The 18363-nt window shown below is 27.9% G+C and overlaps 1 protein-coding gene across 5 annotated transcripts in view; it reads right to left on the minus strand.

The window, feature by feature from the left end:
• The window catches only part of LOC129965892 (transcription factor 12-like), an 89990-nt gene that overhangs the window by 33728 nt on the left and 37899 nt on the right, over positions 1 to 18363 (minus strand). For 2 of the 5 annotated variants that reach the window (XM_056080161.1, XM_056080160.1), the window contains exon 1: positions 16372 to 16540. The exons of the other annotated variants lie outside the window; for them this stretch is intronic. In XM_056080161.1, the coding sequence (XP_055936136.1) occupies positions 16372 to 16512 (141 nt within the window). In that variant the 5' untranslated portion in view covers positions 16513 to 16540. Of the gene's footprint in view, positions 1 to 16371; positions 16541 to 18363 lie in introns of those variants that run through there. 5 annotated transcript variants of the gene reach the window in all.

Below are 18363 nucleotides of genomic sequence, written 5' to 3' on the forward strand. Positions count from 1 at the left end.
TCATATAATTTAATCTTCCCAAAAATTTATTTCAAAACTAAGCTAAAAACAATTTTAGTAGGTCTGCTTTCAACCATCTTCAACATAACAGCCTAATCAAAAATCTGAACTGGGTAAACTTGATGACAATGCACTATTTCAGAATTATCAATTCATCCTCTAATTCAATTTAATTTCATACTAGTAATACCATTTCATAACAAATTTAAGACAAAACTGATTTCAAAAATCTAATACTTATAATCATGAAAAAAAAAATCCTTAATAGTTTAAATATTTTTTAAAAATAGTTTTCATTAAATTAAATTTGTTTAAAGTAAAAACCTTTTAGCAAGATAGGAAAAGAGATGTGCGCTTCTCTTTTTCGAATTAAGACACTTTACGAAACAACTCTTTCATCTACTGACGAGACATAATTCATACTTCCGCATCATGCAAATGAGTTACAGAATTAAAAAAATAAAGCTACGAACAACTGGCCGATATTTTGTTGCATTTCTGCTGACGAGCGGAATTCGTATGAAAGATAACTCAGTTATGGAGATGAATGTCCTTGTAACGCAGCGTTCATGGGAAAATGCTAGAAAACATCAAACAACAGTGAAGGGGTCATTTAGTTCCGAAAGTGGGGTTATAAGGGAAAGGAAATTCCGTAGGAATGTTATGGGGGAGGAGGAATGTCTTTCTTAACCACACGTGAGGGGGCAGGGGAAAGTAAAGCAAAAGGGAAGAAACTGGAAAACATGCCGATTTTTCTACAACCCTCCCTTTCAAGGTCAGATGCAAGGGGCGACACGCAGTCTCGCAAAGCCGCTGCTTTCCGTAACGGCTGTCTGAGGGATCTCCAATAAATTGCGAATTTGCAGAATCAGAGTATCGGAGTGAATATTACTTCAATAGATTTATACTAATAATTCTGAATTACACTGAATAACAAACTAGAGTATCAAAATATCATATTTGCGGGGAAAATATGCTATAGCATTTGCAAAAAGTATTTAGTACTGTTGATTTAATGAAGATTTATTTGAATCGTTTCTTTTAGTCTTTTTATATTGCATCTATGTATAGTGGTTATATTTCAAGAAATAAATGTAGAAATCTAATAGTTTAGTTATGCTTATATTATCTTTTATCCTTTATCTTAATCTATCTACCAATGTTTCCTAGTTGTTGTTTTTTTGCAACTGTAACTTACTTCTTTCTCGACTTAAAAAAATTTTCAGTTCACTACAATAATTATTGTTTGAAATTTTCCATGTTGATGATGCATGCATTATTCGAAGAATTGGGATGAAATGAAAACGAATTTTGAAGATGTTCCTTCCTATTTACTATTGATTACTAATATTTATTAAATGATTTTAAACTCTAAAAACGAAAGAAATCTCAAGATCGATTATTTCAATGCCTTCTCAGGAAATTATCTATAATGACACGTCGAACACTGTAAATAAATACAACTTATCCACGTTCTTGATTATTTTCTAATTATTTGAATTCAAATTCCACTTCTGGGTAGCGAAGGATTCTGTTTTGCATACTTCTCAGAGTCCAATTTCCGTAGCTTTAATTGTGAAACAAAGTTACGGTAACATGTGAAAAATCATGTGGCTAAAATAAATGATCAGTCAAATTTAAGTAAAATCCCCTTTTTGCAGATATATAAGTCTGAATCTTTTTGAAGGTATATAAACTTCATACCATCTTTTCTTCAAATTTACCTCTCTGGGGTGGTAGTGTCGTTCTAATTGCCCAATGATAAAAAAAACTTTTAAAAACTTCTGAAAATCGAATCTTCTACTTAGTCATGAATTATAAACTTATATATAAAAAAAAAAAGCCCACAGAATGCTAATTTATCAGAAGTTTTTTTATCAAATAAATATATTGCTTTTTATGATATTATATATATAGCTTTTTTTATCTACCTCTTCCAAAATATGATTCTATAAATTTCATTGTCACAGTTTGAATGCCAACTTCCGACACTTCTGAGAATCTCTTTCCAAAACGAAATTATATCTATTGCATTTTTAATTAAAGATATCCTTTATTTCTAAGTACTACAAATACTTTCCCATTAAATTTCACCTCCTTTTTCTATGATCTGACAGCCACAAAGGATGCGTAAAATGTGGCTTTAAAAAGTTTTAAATGGTCAAGAAATTTGATTTTAAAAAAATTTAATTCAATACCGTCGATTGTTAAAAAACGATTCTAAAAATGCAAAATTAAATTACGGCAATTCTCAAAAAACTACCCACGTTTTTTATACAAGACCAAAGAAATAAAAGTATAAAAAGACGAAACAGTTAATTGAATATCATTACCATATCTCTACAGTTACACAATATAATTTTAATTCCAAACTTCATCATCTTACTTCAAAACTTTATCAATATAGCTATCGGGCAAAAAAAGTAACTGAAAAAAAATATTTAAATTTTCTTCTGAGTCAGTTTTGTGCTTAAATTCTGCTGGGCGAAAAAGAATTAGCAACTGGTTTCGAAGAATTCTCTGGTAAACAGTATTAAAATATTGCCTTCAAATAACTGGTTTTTATCTCATTATCAAAATGCCTTTCAATTTAATCACAAATAATTAGTCTACGGAAATCCCTCCCAGCATATTAAAAAGAACTCCGAATTTCAAAGAATTTTCTTATTCAAAGGACAAATCAGTGGAGACTGGAATGAATTTTACCAGAATTTAGAAAAATGCAAATAATTATACTTTTCTTTGAATGTTCAGGGATTTCTAAATTCTTCTTAATGACGTAATATTTCAATAATAATGTAAATTAATCGAATGCCTTTAAAATCGAATGTCAATATATAAAATAAATTGCTAATATTTGCAATATATTCTCAACAGCAATTTTCGCACTGGTGCAATTAATTAAACATCAAAATGAGACAAAAATATTTTTAAAAGCTGTAAATTAAGACAAAAGAGGAGAATTCGCAATTTTTTCTTCCTCGTATGTGCTCGACATAAAGAGAAAGAATTGTAAGCGTCAAAGCATTAAAACTATAGATTTAGTTGAATCACCCCGATAACCTACCTCTATGCAATCGAAAATTCCTTTTTTTTTTTTATTCCTCCCCCTCCCACATTTGCGAACAAGACAACTAAAAAATAAACAAGTTAGAAAGATGAAATTTGATATGTAGCCATAGCACAACACTGTACGTTTCTATCAAATTTTAAAGTACATGTACACATACATATGTAAAATTTAAAAAAAAAAAAATAATTGTTTTTTGAAACTTTTCTCCCATACTCTCTAATGGTCGTATATGCCAAGAGTATTCAGATTTTTTTTTTTTTTTTCAGTCTCACATATGATAGTTGAATGTGTAGTATAGTAAAAAAAACCGGCGCATATGTATTAATTTCAATAGTTACGAATTATTGATCTTTGACGTGAATTTGGTATTTTACTGAATTAAACGCACAATCTTTGGAGATTTTTTATTTCTTCCATTAATTTACTAGGATGCAGTAATACACAAGTACAAAAAAATCGAATACGTATTTTGGATGCTTTTTTCCGATTGACTGAAACCAAAATTTGACATAGAACGACAACTTTAGTAAAACTGCATACGAAATTTCGTCTATGTACATCATTGCATTTTTGATATATCGCGTTCACATACCTGTCTAAATACAGACCGACAGATGGCAAACTCTTTGACAGATACGGTTCAAAATGAGATATGAATCTACACTTCAAATGTCAACATTATGAAACAAATTTCACTTACCTAAATTGTTACGCCCCCCCCCCTCCTATTATCTCATTTATATGCATGCAAAATACAGACAAATCGATCTTCAAGTCAACTTGATTCAAAATTGAATACGAATTTCCACTTCAATTACTAAATTGTAAACCGATTTTTTTCTATTTAGCTTCTTTTTTATGATCTATATTAATCATGTTCACTAGTAACCGAACAAACAGAAAAATATCCTCTGGATGAATGTCACCTCAAATTTGATAATCGACAAATCTGGAGTAGAAACCATATACTAAATTCCATACATCTAGCTCACAACATTTTAGAAATATCGAATTCATAGATATAAATCCAAAAACGTAATATAAAAAAACGTCTAAAATGTAAAGATTCGTCAAGATTTTAAAATTCTAAATTTTTGTCATTACAACATTATTATTATTTGCATATTTCATACGGAAGAAATCAGACAGCTCAAGAATGAGATTTACTATATAGCAATATCATACCAGCAGTTTTGTATCAAACTGTGAACCAAATCTGTCAAAGCGTTGTTGACCATTTGTCGGTCTGTATATTTACGTTCATAAGAATTCGATTTAAAAAAAATGAACAACTTTAAATGAAATTTGATATCCAGTCCTTTCAAATAAAAAAAAAAATCTATATATGTCAATTTCAAAGTTATATTGACATATTCAATATTTTTTTTCAAGAAGTTTAAATGCATACTCTGCATTATTCTTCAAAATAAAACAAACCAAAAATGCGCCATTGCGTTAATATAGAGGAAAGTCAAGAAAAGAAAACTCACAGCTTTTTACCAGGAATTATATTAACAGATCTTACTTCTGTGTTGCTATACATCTTAAGAAAATTAAAGGTAGCTTGCCGATAAAAACAATTTTTTTTTTTTTTTTTTTTTGCAAATGACTGTGAATGATTTTTTTTTTCAGGTGATTTTGGAATTTATATTAACTTGAGGTTGGAGATTTTGAACGATTTATTTTCAGGTACTCTTGAAAATGAAGGGGTAAGAGACAACTGATAATTTAAAACACAAAGAAATTAAAGTTTACACCTTTTAAAACTGTGTTTCCACTGTGTTTGCGAGCGAATAAATTAGGGCTTCCCACTTTGACTCATAAAATTTCGTCACAACCGCTTATAGAGAAAATGAATACAAATTATTATAAGACAAATTAAAATAGTTGTCTAGTAAATTTTAATGAAGAGTTTTAATTCAGAAGTAATTTCTTATGCCATTTGCGATCATAAATATGTAACAGCTGAAAGAATATGATGATACAATACAGGAATTCAAGACTTAATTTGAAGGCGTGAAAAACAGTAATCGTCATATCCTTGCATCAATTTGTTTATTCTTATAAAATAATTCAAAGGCGCTATAATTTGACTAAAAAACAACACACAATACATAAACTCCACAAATAATATATATTGTTAAATGAATTGGTAGCACAGCAAATCCTGAAAAGAAATGTTACCTATTTAGATTAAATAATAGACATGATCGGCCTTAGGAGGAGAAAGTCCCGACTAGGGGTAAAAAAAATTTAATACTAGATCTAGGAATTCGGAGTTAAAGGAAGAAGGGCATAATTTCTTTCGAATTTCTAGTAGAAGATGGAGTCTTATATCCTTCATAACAAAGAAAACAACTTCGTAAACTTTTTATTCTCTCCCATTAAAAACAAAAATTAAAATTAGAATTTGTGTGACTAGAACACATGATAAAACAATCAACTATCATGGATTTGGTTCGAAATATGATACAGATAAAAATTATGATGATAAAAACATTTGCTGTCGTAGTTTAAAAATTTAAAAGTTCTTGTTTACTTAATGTTTTCCTTCGCCATACATTTAAGACTAAATGCCTTCACAAACCAGGGTCAAAAACACAACAAACTTTTCAACTCCAACAGAAAATCAAAATCACATTGCCCATTAAAAACGTGCGCGTATCTTTTGCTGCCAGTGCGAACAAATGGCCTTGAGGAGAAAAAGAGAATCCTCCCAACCTACTTCAGTTTCAAATCGCTGTCGAGAAGGCATGGAAGGATTTCGGCGTCAAGCGGTCTAGCCCTTCTTGAGCACGTGCCAAACAGGGAAACCGGTTTCCTCGCGCTCTCAAACCACCACAAGGCCCTTTTGTTTGGACTTCCCTTCTCCTCCCGTTTGCCAGCCCACTGGAACAAGGGACGGTCCTAAAAATAAAGGACCTCCTTCCCCTCCCTCGGAAGGTCCAAGATGGACGACGCCGTTTGTTGAATGGGCATCATTTCAGAATGAAGTGCTTTGTACTTTACTGGTAACCACTACTCGACTATTCAGGCAGGCGAAAGTGAGAAGAGAAATTAAGTGGGCAATAATTCAAAAATAAGAGTGAACGCAGGAACTAAAGGCTGTGAAATATTTGCAACAACTTGGATTTTAAAATGAAAATAAAATACTTGAAGAAAACATCTTCGAAAACAAAGATGCTGCGAAACAATGCTTGGACTGTTACTGATTGATTTAGATGGATCCTTCAAATAAAACAAACTATTGATTCAAAGAAACTCTTGCAGAATTAATCAAAACCAAGCCAAGAAAAATGAATTTAAAAACCACTTTGAAAAAGTTTTCTAAACTATTTATCCTTTCAGCCAATATAGAAAATAATAATAATTCTAGGCACTAGTTTTGAACTTAGATACCCTTTGATTTGCTTGTGTACATATTTTTTAACTGAAAAGAAATTATCTTAAAAGACAAATTAAAGAAATAATTTCCCTGCTATTTGTTTTTCTAGCGAATTTAATAGAATCAACATTCTGACATGAAACTATAAAAAAAAAAAAAAAAAAAAAAATTCACAAAATTTGATAATGTTTAAATTATTTCTTAGAATTTTGACAAGCTATTAATAAACTGAAATAAGAAATTTGGAATTTTCAACAATTTAACATTGTTGTTGTTTTTTTAAATCAAGAAGTCACATTTTAAAAATCTTAAGAATTATAATTCATATAATTCAATTAAGAAGAAAATATTTTTTGAAAAGCAAAAAAATGGGGAAATACAGAGGCTAAGCTGATGCAAAATTTTATTTAATTTAAAAAATTTTATTTTACCGAATAATGTCGTTAAGATTCATCTTTTACTCTCATTATAGGCACGTTTTTTACCATACATACATCTTACACGAGAATCATATGATTATAAAAGGTATAAATAGCATATCATACTATTGTTAAAATTTAGCCTGCTATAATACATAAATACATTCGTATAAATTTTTAAAAATTATTCTTCATATAAAAATCGAAAAATTTTATAATTAACATTCAAATAAAAACTATTGGAAATTTGCACTTTCACTAAACATTTAAAGAGTTATCAAAAACATTACATATTAACAGCAATACAAAATAAACATTGTTTAATGATGAATATATGTTGACTAATTGATCTGAATTTATTTAAAAAAGACGAAATGTTATGAAATTGCTTTAAGATATAATAAATAAATATATTTATAACTATCCCTTAAAGCTGACAAGGACGAATGTATTGCCGTATCATGTCCAATCACTAACAGAATAATTTCAATTACAATCATTAAAGGGACTGCATCGTAAAGCAACAAACATATCTGTTTAACAGACTTAATTTTTTATATAATAGTTTAAAGGCTATAAATCATGATTTCTGGAAATATTTTTCTTGTTCATGTCCATAGATGGAAATATTTTGCAACCTCATTTCCGTCAACAAAATCTGCTGCGATTTCAAAATTGAAAATACCAATAAACAATGAAAACGATTCATGATTGGTCTAATGGAAACGGAAAAGAAATTGATTTAATAATTTTAAAGTAAGTTTCAAACTTAGAATGATTCTTTTAATATTTTTAGCAAGCAAATCACGGAGAATCCCCCCTTTTTTTTGAGTAGCGTCTCACAATATAAGAAACATTTTGATAAAATAATTACTTCTCTAATTCCGATGGAATACATAATTACTATTATTAGTGATTCTAATACTAATTTGCGACCTTACAAGAAATTGCGAATATCCCCACTCCAAAGCGAACTTTTTCCAATTGTGTATCTACAAAATACTCTTCTGAAGTATGTAGACCGTCCTCGTGTTCCAAGAACGACACAAATATCTCGTTCTTCTATCCCTGCGGCCCACGCAAGCATCGAGATGAGCGCAAACGATTCTACTCCTCTTCGATTACGTTACGAAACATTGCCACTCATCGAGGTTTCTTTCTCTTCCACCACACATCGATTCCACGCCCTTTCGCGACTTTTTTTTTCTTTCTTTTTTTTTTCCCCTTCATCCTTTTTTCTCCGTAATTACAGAGAATGGCATCTCCGTTTCGAATTACCTCAGTAATCTGTTAACAGATTATTTGTGACTACCACCGATGCCATCATGAAAGAAGAAAGTCCATCCATTCAACAGTGGGACGCGTCCATTCCATTTCAATGAACCGCAGAGATCAAGGACCGATTTGAACAGTTGATTCTTATTCGCTATTTTTGGTTTATCGCATTTCGAAATTTCCAGAATTCGACACTTAAATGGTGAAGTCGAAATTTCGGCAAAATTAAGGCAGAGTCATTGATAAGTTATAAATTTATGGTAACTGATCAGTGCATACTCGTTGCTGAAACTAAGTAACCACTGATGCAATCATAATCATCATTAATTGCTTTATTAATAATTACTATTGATAATAGTATAAACGCAGATAAACAACATTATTATTAGATTGCTTTATTAATAACTGCTATTGATAACAGTATAAACGCAGCAAATTATTTGTCTAATTATCACTGATTTCTGTCTAAAAATTATCATAAAGCTAATGCAAACCATCCACAATCATCTTAAAAGAATTAAATTAAACAACGAGATGTTTCGTTGATTTAATGCTGATCATCATCATCATCATCATAAAAAAAAATTTGAAATATCGTGAACAAGAAAAAGAAAATTTATTTAGCTGAAATCATTTCATATAAGGCCATTTAATATCTCTTTTATTGCAATGTTTTTTTTAACTTTGAGAAATTCTGAAAACGAAAAGGTACAAAATTATTTTCCTAAAAATCACTACAAAATTTGCGAAATCATGTATTTAACTTTATACTTATTATCCCTTCATGTACCCTTTTGCCAAACGAAAAAGGAAAGAGGTGAAATCAAGATTCCATTTTCATCAAAAAAAGTCGTAAGTAATTAGTAATTTTATAAATAAATCAGAAACTTATAATGAAAAGTTTCACTAAAGATGAAATTCTTACTTATTTTAGAATAATAAATTCTTTAAAAAATAAGCCTTTAATTCCTCCCTCTTTATTTGAAATTTTATTGAATTTTATTCCTCCCTCTTTATTTATTTATCCCAAATTCCAAGAAGTCTGGATTTGGCTCAAAGCATATTTAATAGATATCTCAAATGAAAAACCTAATAATCATAACTATAAATGAGTAACATAATAGTCATATAAAAAGGGGCGTAAATCTTTCTTATTTTAAAAAAAAGAGATAGAATTCTACATTAAATGTTTCCACGTTACTTCTTAGTAACTAAAAATATATGAATTCATGAAGAAAAACAAATAACCAAATCTAACTTGATTTTGATTATTTGTTAGTCAAAATTCATTATGCAATTACTCCCGTTTAAAATGAAATCATTTGATATGAAGTAGAATTCTGGCCGAAGGTTTTTTACGCAGAATAGCATGTAGAAATGCAAACGAATCTTATTCAAATGAACACGACTTAAGATGCCGTCAGTAAAATTCTTTGCTCCAAACTTTTTCCAACATTTAAAAAGCTTGCAATCATTCGCCCTCGAGAAAATTTTAAAAAGTAAGAATACAGTAAACTAATATTACACAATATTTATGCATAAGTGCCTGTGCAGTAGGCCAAAGAAAGTCACTGAATTTAACCAACATTATTAAATTTTATTTACCACATTGATGATCAAAACAATTTAGCTTAACTACAGCATTCATCTGTTGCGATTCTGTCCAATACAATCCCCACCTGTAAGTTTTATATTCAGCTTTCTCTAGACTTCCCACTAAAAAAACAATAAACTGGGAAATTTCTAAGAAATGGTGCAAATAGCAAATACGTGTACTAGTCGGTTCGTGCCAACACCAAACGGCAGGAGACGCACCTGTGTCCTTGGGTCAAAGGTGAAATGCTTGGACAAAGCGTCTTTGTCCGTTTCCCGAAAGCTATAGAAAACATCTCCCCCGATCGGAGTTCCGCCCAATGCAATCATTCTTTCTTTCTTTGGGGACTAACTGTCCAAAAATTTTACAAAATCTCTCCGCCCTAATACTCTGTACTCAGAACTATATTCGCATAAAAAAAATCTTGCAACATCGCAAGTAAACTGTATAACACTGTTTTATAAAAACACATCATGCACTTTACTGCTAATTAAAACATTAAAAATAAGTTCTGGTTTACCGTAAAATAATGCACAATGCTGTTTCCTATAAGTTCCGCAAGTTTAAGTATTCTCTTCAAAAACAATAACTTCATGTTTAAAATGGACAATGGGTTTATTTAAAAGGATTAAAATTTTAATTACAGCATTTTTTTTTTTTTTTGACAATTTAGTAAAATGGTAACGAAAATTTAAAAAGCTGGTCGAATCATTTACTGTTTGTCTAATGGACATGAAGAAGCATTTCCAGAAACCATTTTCTTTGTTATTTTTCTGTTCTGGCTAGGAGTGTGGAGGATATGTATTATAAAATATTTAAAAAAATCTGTGAATTTCATGATGCAAGTTTTTATTCTAACTTTATAAAATGTAGCAAAGAGAGCGACAGAATAATGCAAGTTCTATGTAGATGTATCGATACACACGATAAAATTAACAGTTCAAATTACATACATTGTAGATCCAAATTACAAAATAACTGTCACATTACTGGACATCAAAAAACCTCTTCATTTCTCTTAAATAATATAAATCAAGGGAGTAACTTCACATCCTAGTTTAGTTCATATTACAATAAATTAATGGTGCATTCCTAGTTAAATAAAAACTAAAGCTAGAGAAAAAAAAAAATCCCCAAAATAAAAATTTGTTTGCCTTGATTTCTTAAAATTGTATTTTTATCAAGATTCTTTTTTTATTCTATATTTCCAATTAAATCTCTTCAATTTCTCTTTTTTTTATTATAATTATCAACAAATAAAGCTTTATCCATTTCTTTGAATCAAAGGTAACATATTAAAGAAAATGAAAAATTAATATAAAATGTCTTACTCGTATTTTTTAACAGATAATTATGGAATTTTTTTTTTAAATTTTAATACTCGAAGTTTTTAAACAGCGCTTAAGAAATGAAATTTAAAAAAAACTAAAGAGCTATATCCATTTAAAAATGCACAAATTAGTAAGGATCCGAAAAAACAGGATGACAATATAAAATAACAGACATCCTTTCACCTCTACTTTCGCCCAGGAATTTTGTTACATAATAATTTCAGTCTCAAGTCAGATTTTTTTTAAAAAAAAATTAAATCTTAATAATTAAAATAAGAAAAGAAAGAAAAAAAACCGGCCAAGTTTCAAACAAATAAAGCATTTTAACAACGCTTTATAAAACTGGCTTATTTTTTGTACAGAATGAATAACACAAAACAATTCGTTTAAATAATTATCCATTCTTTTTTTTTATATCAATATAATTTTAAAATACAATGATCGTTTACTTAATTTTAAAATTTCATTTGTTCGGGTGTATGACAAAATACTTCACAAAAATACTTAGATTTTTATATAAAATGGATTTCCAAACGTCATTTCTTATAATTTTTCAAAACTTACAGCTTTATAATTATGAACATTTTATTAAATTTTTCCAAAAATTTTAGTTATGAATTTTAAATAAACCATTAATTCTTTGCCAACGAAGCAAGAATTTAGAAGGCACATTGAAACATATCTACAAAAACTTGATACTGAATTTTACAAACAAATCACTATTTTTAGAATTCAAACCATATAAATATTTAAAAAAAAAAAAAAAAAAAAAAAAACGAAATACATTTGAAACATGAATACCATTTGAATTCTGGATATCACCGTCAAATACTTACATGAAGCATCGAGTAAGTGAAAATACTTTTTATAAGAATATCTAAAACATAACCTAAAAAATATTTTAATGTTATGTCAAAAAAATTTTAATGTTATGCCAAAAAATATTCACCGAAATTATATATCCATATATCTAAGCCTAATATCCGCCATTTTGAATATGGCAGAGAATTTTTTTTAAAACCCCGCCATTTTGATGACGCTTTCACTAGGCATTTTAGAACAAGTTTCTTATTTAACTCCCCCCCCCCATTCGCATGAGAAAATTTAAAACTCAAGCACAAATGTTTTTTTTTTATTATTATTTTTTTTTCTGTGAAAACCTTTCACATAAAATCATTAGTTATTACCAAAAATTCAGATTTAAAGTAACAGATATCCATTTGTTGTTCTGGTTTATATATATTTTGCACTTCCGAAATTAAATGATTTTAACTATAAACGATTACCTCAAAACTAAATCCCTGTATCTTAACTCGTATTTCTAATTCTTTTTTTTTTTTCCTTTAAAAGAAAGTATTTTCGCGAACGGAGCATCAATAATTCAATTTGAAATGAAACGAAGTTAGCAAAAAAAAAAAAAAAAAAATCTAAAGCTTTTAACATTGGCAATAATATTTTTCTTCTCTCACACACACTCCTCTTGAATAGTAACAATTACACACTTTTCAGTTCATGACTGTTGAACTTCATAAACAATGCTATTCAAAGAGGCAACAATTACAGAAGAAAGGTTAACAATGAAGCTTTCAGATTAGCTATTGATTGAAAGAATACTTCGTTTAACTGCTATGCATAATAGAAATATGCCCGATTCCATTTTGGAAAGCAAGAGAATATTACATCCCTTTTTGAATTTAACCAATTATATATCTCATCTTCCAGTGAGATCCAGGTAAAATTTATTTCAGTGGTTTAAATTAAAATATAATTATTTCAGATTCATAAATATTAAAAACATTATTCCAAGGAGAAATTCAATATTTTATGGTAATATAAAAAAACAAAATCACTTCAATTGTTGAATTTAAATGAAAAGCACAATTCTACAATAATCCAATATAAAAAAATATTTTAATTATTTTATGAGCCCAAAATATTAACTGTTACCAAAAAAAAAAAAAAAAAAAAAAATCTTCATAAGCACGTCAATAATTGAACAGCATTAAATCTTTTTCCAATTGATTTCATCATCTAAATTTACATCACCCTGTAGTAATAGTAATACAATAGAAGACACTGAGTACTGATTGAAAATTCTGTTGTCAAAGTAGTAAATGCATGCTCGAATCAGACATTGTTAAACTAATTTCTAGAATACAAAAATGAAATGCATTTTATATTACTACATTAGTCAAGGTTTAAGTTAAATCAGAAGCTAATAAAAAAAAATTTAATTTCTTAAAACATGCAGATGTTAAAATGATTTGGAATTTTATACTTAAAATAACTTCTCTAGGCTTTAGCACCAAACACTTCTTTGTGATGAGTAAAAATTTTAAGAAACAATAACAATTTAATTATCAGTATTGTTAATTATTATTTAGTACTTAGTTGTTAATTATTATTTAGTATCTATTTAGTATACTTTACATCAATATTCATGCAGTGTCTCGTATAAAAGAGGTATAAATTTTAAAAGTGGATTTTGCAGCAAAACAAGGACTTAGAAATCGAAGGAGACCAGTACATGGAGTCTTTGTCATTGAATTATGTAATAGAAAAAGGGACATCTGATAAAATGAAATGCTACTTTGCAACACAATTCAATTTTATGAATAATATATGAAGCATATATTGTTTCAGGCAGCAAATCTGTTGAACAATTACTACAATACTGAACAATTTCAATTAATTAATTCAAAAGTTTGGTTCTGCTATTGCATCTAATTTGTTACTACCACATGTCATACTGCATGCAACTTAAACTGTTGTTAAACAAGAAAACACATAATTGTGCCAATGTAAACTTGCATTCCATTAAATTTGCCTTGCAGATTTTATATGCTGTATTCTTTTCTTTAATTAATTGATAAATGAACTATCTGCAATAGTTTTTTGCATCCAACACTCCATGATCTATTGAAAAAAAAAAAAAAAAAAAAACTTTTTTTTCTACATTGTCAGATGTATCCTTGAAGTTTGTATTTCTATAAGACACACTGTATAACTAGATGAAGATAACTCAGACAATCTTTTATTGAATAATTTATTTCATACTAATTTAAATTTGGGGATGGAGTATTACTAAATTATCCTTCATCTAAAGTGTCATGTTTTGCAAAAGATTCATAGACATTTACAACAACAAACATTATTAAAGCCTTTTCTTAATGTCACTGCTAGTAAAAAGCATGTTTTCATCTACCTATTAAAAATCATATGCAAAGCCAGCATTTATCATGCAAAATAATTTTCAATCAAACAACTCAATATTGAATATTTAATCTAATGAAATATACAATACAATATTCACACCGACACACAATGTGAATATTGTAATAGAGTGATTATGTGCCAAGCCAAACTAAATTTCTAAAATGGAAACAATACAATAATTAGCCATTAAGTTATAGGTTTTTTTAAAAAAAATATCTAAAGCATAAGATTTCTCCCTCACTTTCCTCTTTAATCATTTAATAATTAATGTATCTTATTCTTAAATCAGACATGAAACCGCCTTGAAATAAAAGGAACTGAACATCATAAAATCATGAATTGTGCCAAATATAAATATCAAAGAAAAAAATAAATATCATTAATTGACAAGAAAATGAATAAATTTATACAAATGGTGCTTAAAATAGTAAAAATATTGTAGAATGATTACATACAAGAAAATTAACTGATCTCAAGAATGATAAATTTTGATTTAAAAAATATTGAAACCTGCTTTTTAATGGAAATACACCACATCTAATAGATCCTCACAGAAAGAAATAAGTAACCATTAAATTATATTGCATAAAAAATTTAACTTTGTATTGCTTATTTATATTTTTTCTATTTCATTTATATATTGGCTAATTTAAATATAAGTTAACTTCAGATTCTGATTTCGAATAAGAAAGTTTTTAATTATGAAATTCAACTTTCAACATTTCATTCATTAATTTGAAATTCAACATTTTTTCACTTAAATTTTCAAACTGAAACACAAAATGAATTTTTTAAATTTTTCTTTTTCTATATTTCTTACACTTACTGATATGGATCTGCACAGCTGCTGTTAAAAATAGTGCAGCTTAAAGAATTCTAAAATGAGCCAATTTTTTAAAAATCCAAGTTTACTATTTTTTTAAATGCATGACAGAGTCCTATGTATCATCCTGTGTGGATTTCTATAAATTTACAATATATCAGAAACATTAATACAGTTTCCTACAGGGAATATAAGAACCACTACTAATTATATAGCTATTATATATTATTTACAATAATAAAAATATTTTATTCTGTTATATATTCTTATTTTTATAATTTAAAAAGAAATTTAATCTAATCTTCAATCTAATTTAAAAAGAAATTTAAATTAATTTTAGAATTAAAGTAGCTAAAAGTTTCTATTATGAATAATTTTATGAAGAAATATTTTTTTTAAATTGTTACAAAATTTTTATATAATGGGAAAAAAATACAGATAAATGAATATAAGATATCTTCAAATATATATATGATACTATAATAGAAATCCCACATTTATAAATATTATGTTTTACCTTTAATAAATTAAATCCTTAATAATAATAAAATTTAGTTTATTATATTTTTTAACAAAATTAATATTGTTAGAGATATGCACATAGTAAAAAGTTTTATAGTAAAACAATATAATTGTAAACAATACAACAAAACTGATATATATATGTTATTAAAAATGTAAGGGACTAATATCAAATAAACAATTCTAAATAAATGAAATTTAAACTTCCTAAAAATAAAATATCTTCCAGTTAATAAAAAATATGTTGCTTTTTAAATTTATTTTATATGACGCTAAAAACTGATTACACTGAATCGTTAAAATTTTCGAAATCGTGTTCCAAGATTATCGAAAACGAAGAACAAAACATTTCATGATTTTATTAAAAGTCTACAAGCTATAAAAAAAATCATCATGAATATATTGACTGCTAAAATCGCATCACAGGAAAACAAATATACAAAGTAATCAAGATCAAGAACTCTTTTTTAGCTATAAAATATTTTCGGAAGAGTAACATTAACAAAAAATAAATATGACGTGAAAATAAACAACACATCTATACCACTAAGGAAAATATTTTTTTTAAAAATATTAACGAATTTCGCCGTACACACGATGCCATTTTGTCTCGGGTACCAAGAATATTTATCACTAGCATATTTCAATTTAAATTCATGCATCATTTTTAAGTTTGTTTACATTGCAAGGACTAAAAACACGTGGGTCGAAAATTAAGATAAACTTTACTTACCGGCTGCATTCCATTATTTACATTAAACTGTTGATAACCCAACATATTACTCGTATTTGGGATGAGATTCATGTTATTGTGGGGCCAATCGTTAGGACGGATCCCATTGCTTGACCCGCTCGCGTAGCAGGTAGCGTACATATTCAAGCGCGGCGCCACGCAGACTGAAGGGAACTTTAGCGCAAGAAGGAATGCAGCCAGGAACAAGTCGAAGGTTGAGGGCGATTTCCAAAATGGGGGAAAGAATGAGAAATTTTACGCGCCAAAATCCTCGCCAAGGAAGAGAAGTTCAATAAGAATGTTACAGGTCAATCGGGGCAAAATGATGGAATGATCATGAATTATTAGTATCTCAGAAATACAGGAAGCTAACATTATTTCGTCCATCTGAGAATTGAGTTTCTCATACTGATAATTGAGTGGTCTTTCAGATTTTAATGAATGTAAGAAAAAAAATCTATCTTGATTCGTTTTGCTTGATAATATTTTTAAATTAGATGTTTCTGTAAATTGTGAGGGGAATTTAAAAAAATTGTTCAAAACTCTCTAAAAAAAATCTTTGGATTTAGAGGGATTAAATTTGGCGTGTAGTTACTTCTTAGTTAATAAATGCTTACAAGAATTTTTTTTAATTAGATTTTTAACTAAAAATTAATAGAAATTTTATAGTTTTTCCCCCTCGGTATTTTAAGGGTATATCATAGCATTACAGGCCATTCACATATCATTTTAAAATTCAAAAAAAAAAAAAAATTAGCTTTTGAGTGATAAATTTTATTTTCATAAATATCTCTAATTTTAATTTTTTTAAATATATTTTACAAAACTTTTTACAGTTTTAGTTACTATGTTTAAGGATATGCGCTGCGACAATAATTAATAACTTTTCTCGTGAGCGTTATTGTTGTAATAAGTAAAAGTAAACTTTTTAAAACTAATATGAAGTCGGATGAATCGGCCCTAAAATATAATCATGCGCTAATGTTTCGAACTAGAGTTCGATGTCTTTAATTCTTTTTTTTTAATGAATTGAATTGATACTAGAGATTAAATGTTCAGACCACATCAAATTAAAATCTTAATTCAAATAAGAAAATAAAATAATACGCTAAGCCAGAAAATAAAAATTACTCTATCGGGGAGTGTTATAACAATGAAACTATACAATTAATGAAGCAATTTTTTTTCCCCAAAAAATATTCGATAACGTATTTGCTTTTCATTGCCATTTATTAACACGCCTTCAAAGGAATGCCCGTATTTTGAATTTCAAAAAATTAAATACAACAATATTTCTTGAAAATAAAATCAGAATACATTGAATTTTTAAGGGAGAAATAGAATTTAAGAATCTTCATAATTTTTAATGTCTTTTAAAACAGCAGAAAATTTTTAATAAACATAAAACTATAATAAAAAAAAGAGGATGAAAAACGCACAATGCTCATTAAATATCTAATTTTATTCGGAAACTGACCAGAATAAATGTATCTTAATATTCCTTAAACATAAAAGCATTAAAATATAAAATAATAATTCTTGATCAATTGAATGTTTATTAAAAAGCAAAGAAAATTGAAAGCCTTGATTAAATGTATAAACCTAAAATTTTCGCAAATCATATTATTATTTAAACATAAGAGTATACAGCATACAAGGATATTGCACTGAAGTTCCAATAAATCAAAATAATTAAACATTAAGCTTATCCGAAAAATGTTGTAATAAATACATAGAAAAGAAAACCGCAATTAACTGCAAGAAAACTGTATTTATTAATTTTAAAAAAATCTCTCCTTTTTTTATTTGGTTTTTTTTTGTCACGCACTTTATTTTTTATTTAATTAACTTAATTGCAATTTTTTAAATAATTAAACATTTAAATTCTGTTAAAAGAAAAGCAAACCGGGTTATATATATATAAACTTTACGAATGCCAATAATTCCCTATTAATTAGTGCGCACGAATTTAAAAACGAATTTTTTCGTTTT

This window comes from Argiope bruennichi, chromosome 4 (assembly GCF_947563725.1).
Source record: "Argiope bruennichi chromosome 4, qqArgBrue1.1, whole genome shotgun sequence".
NCBI classification, from domain to species: domain Eukaryota; kingdom Metazoa; phylum Arthropoda; class Arachnida; order Araneae; family Araneidae; genus Argiope; species Argiope bruennichi.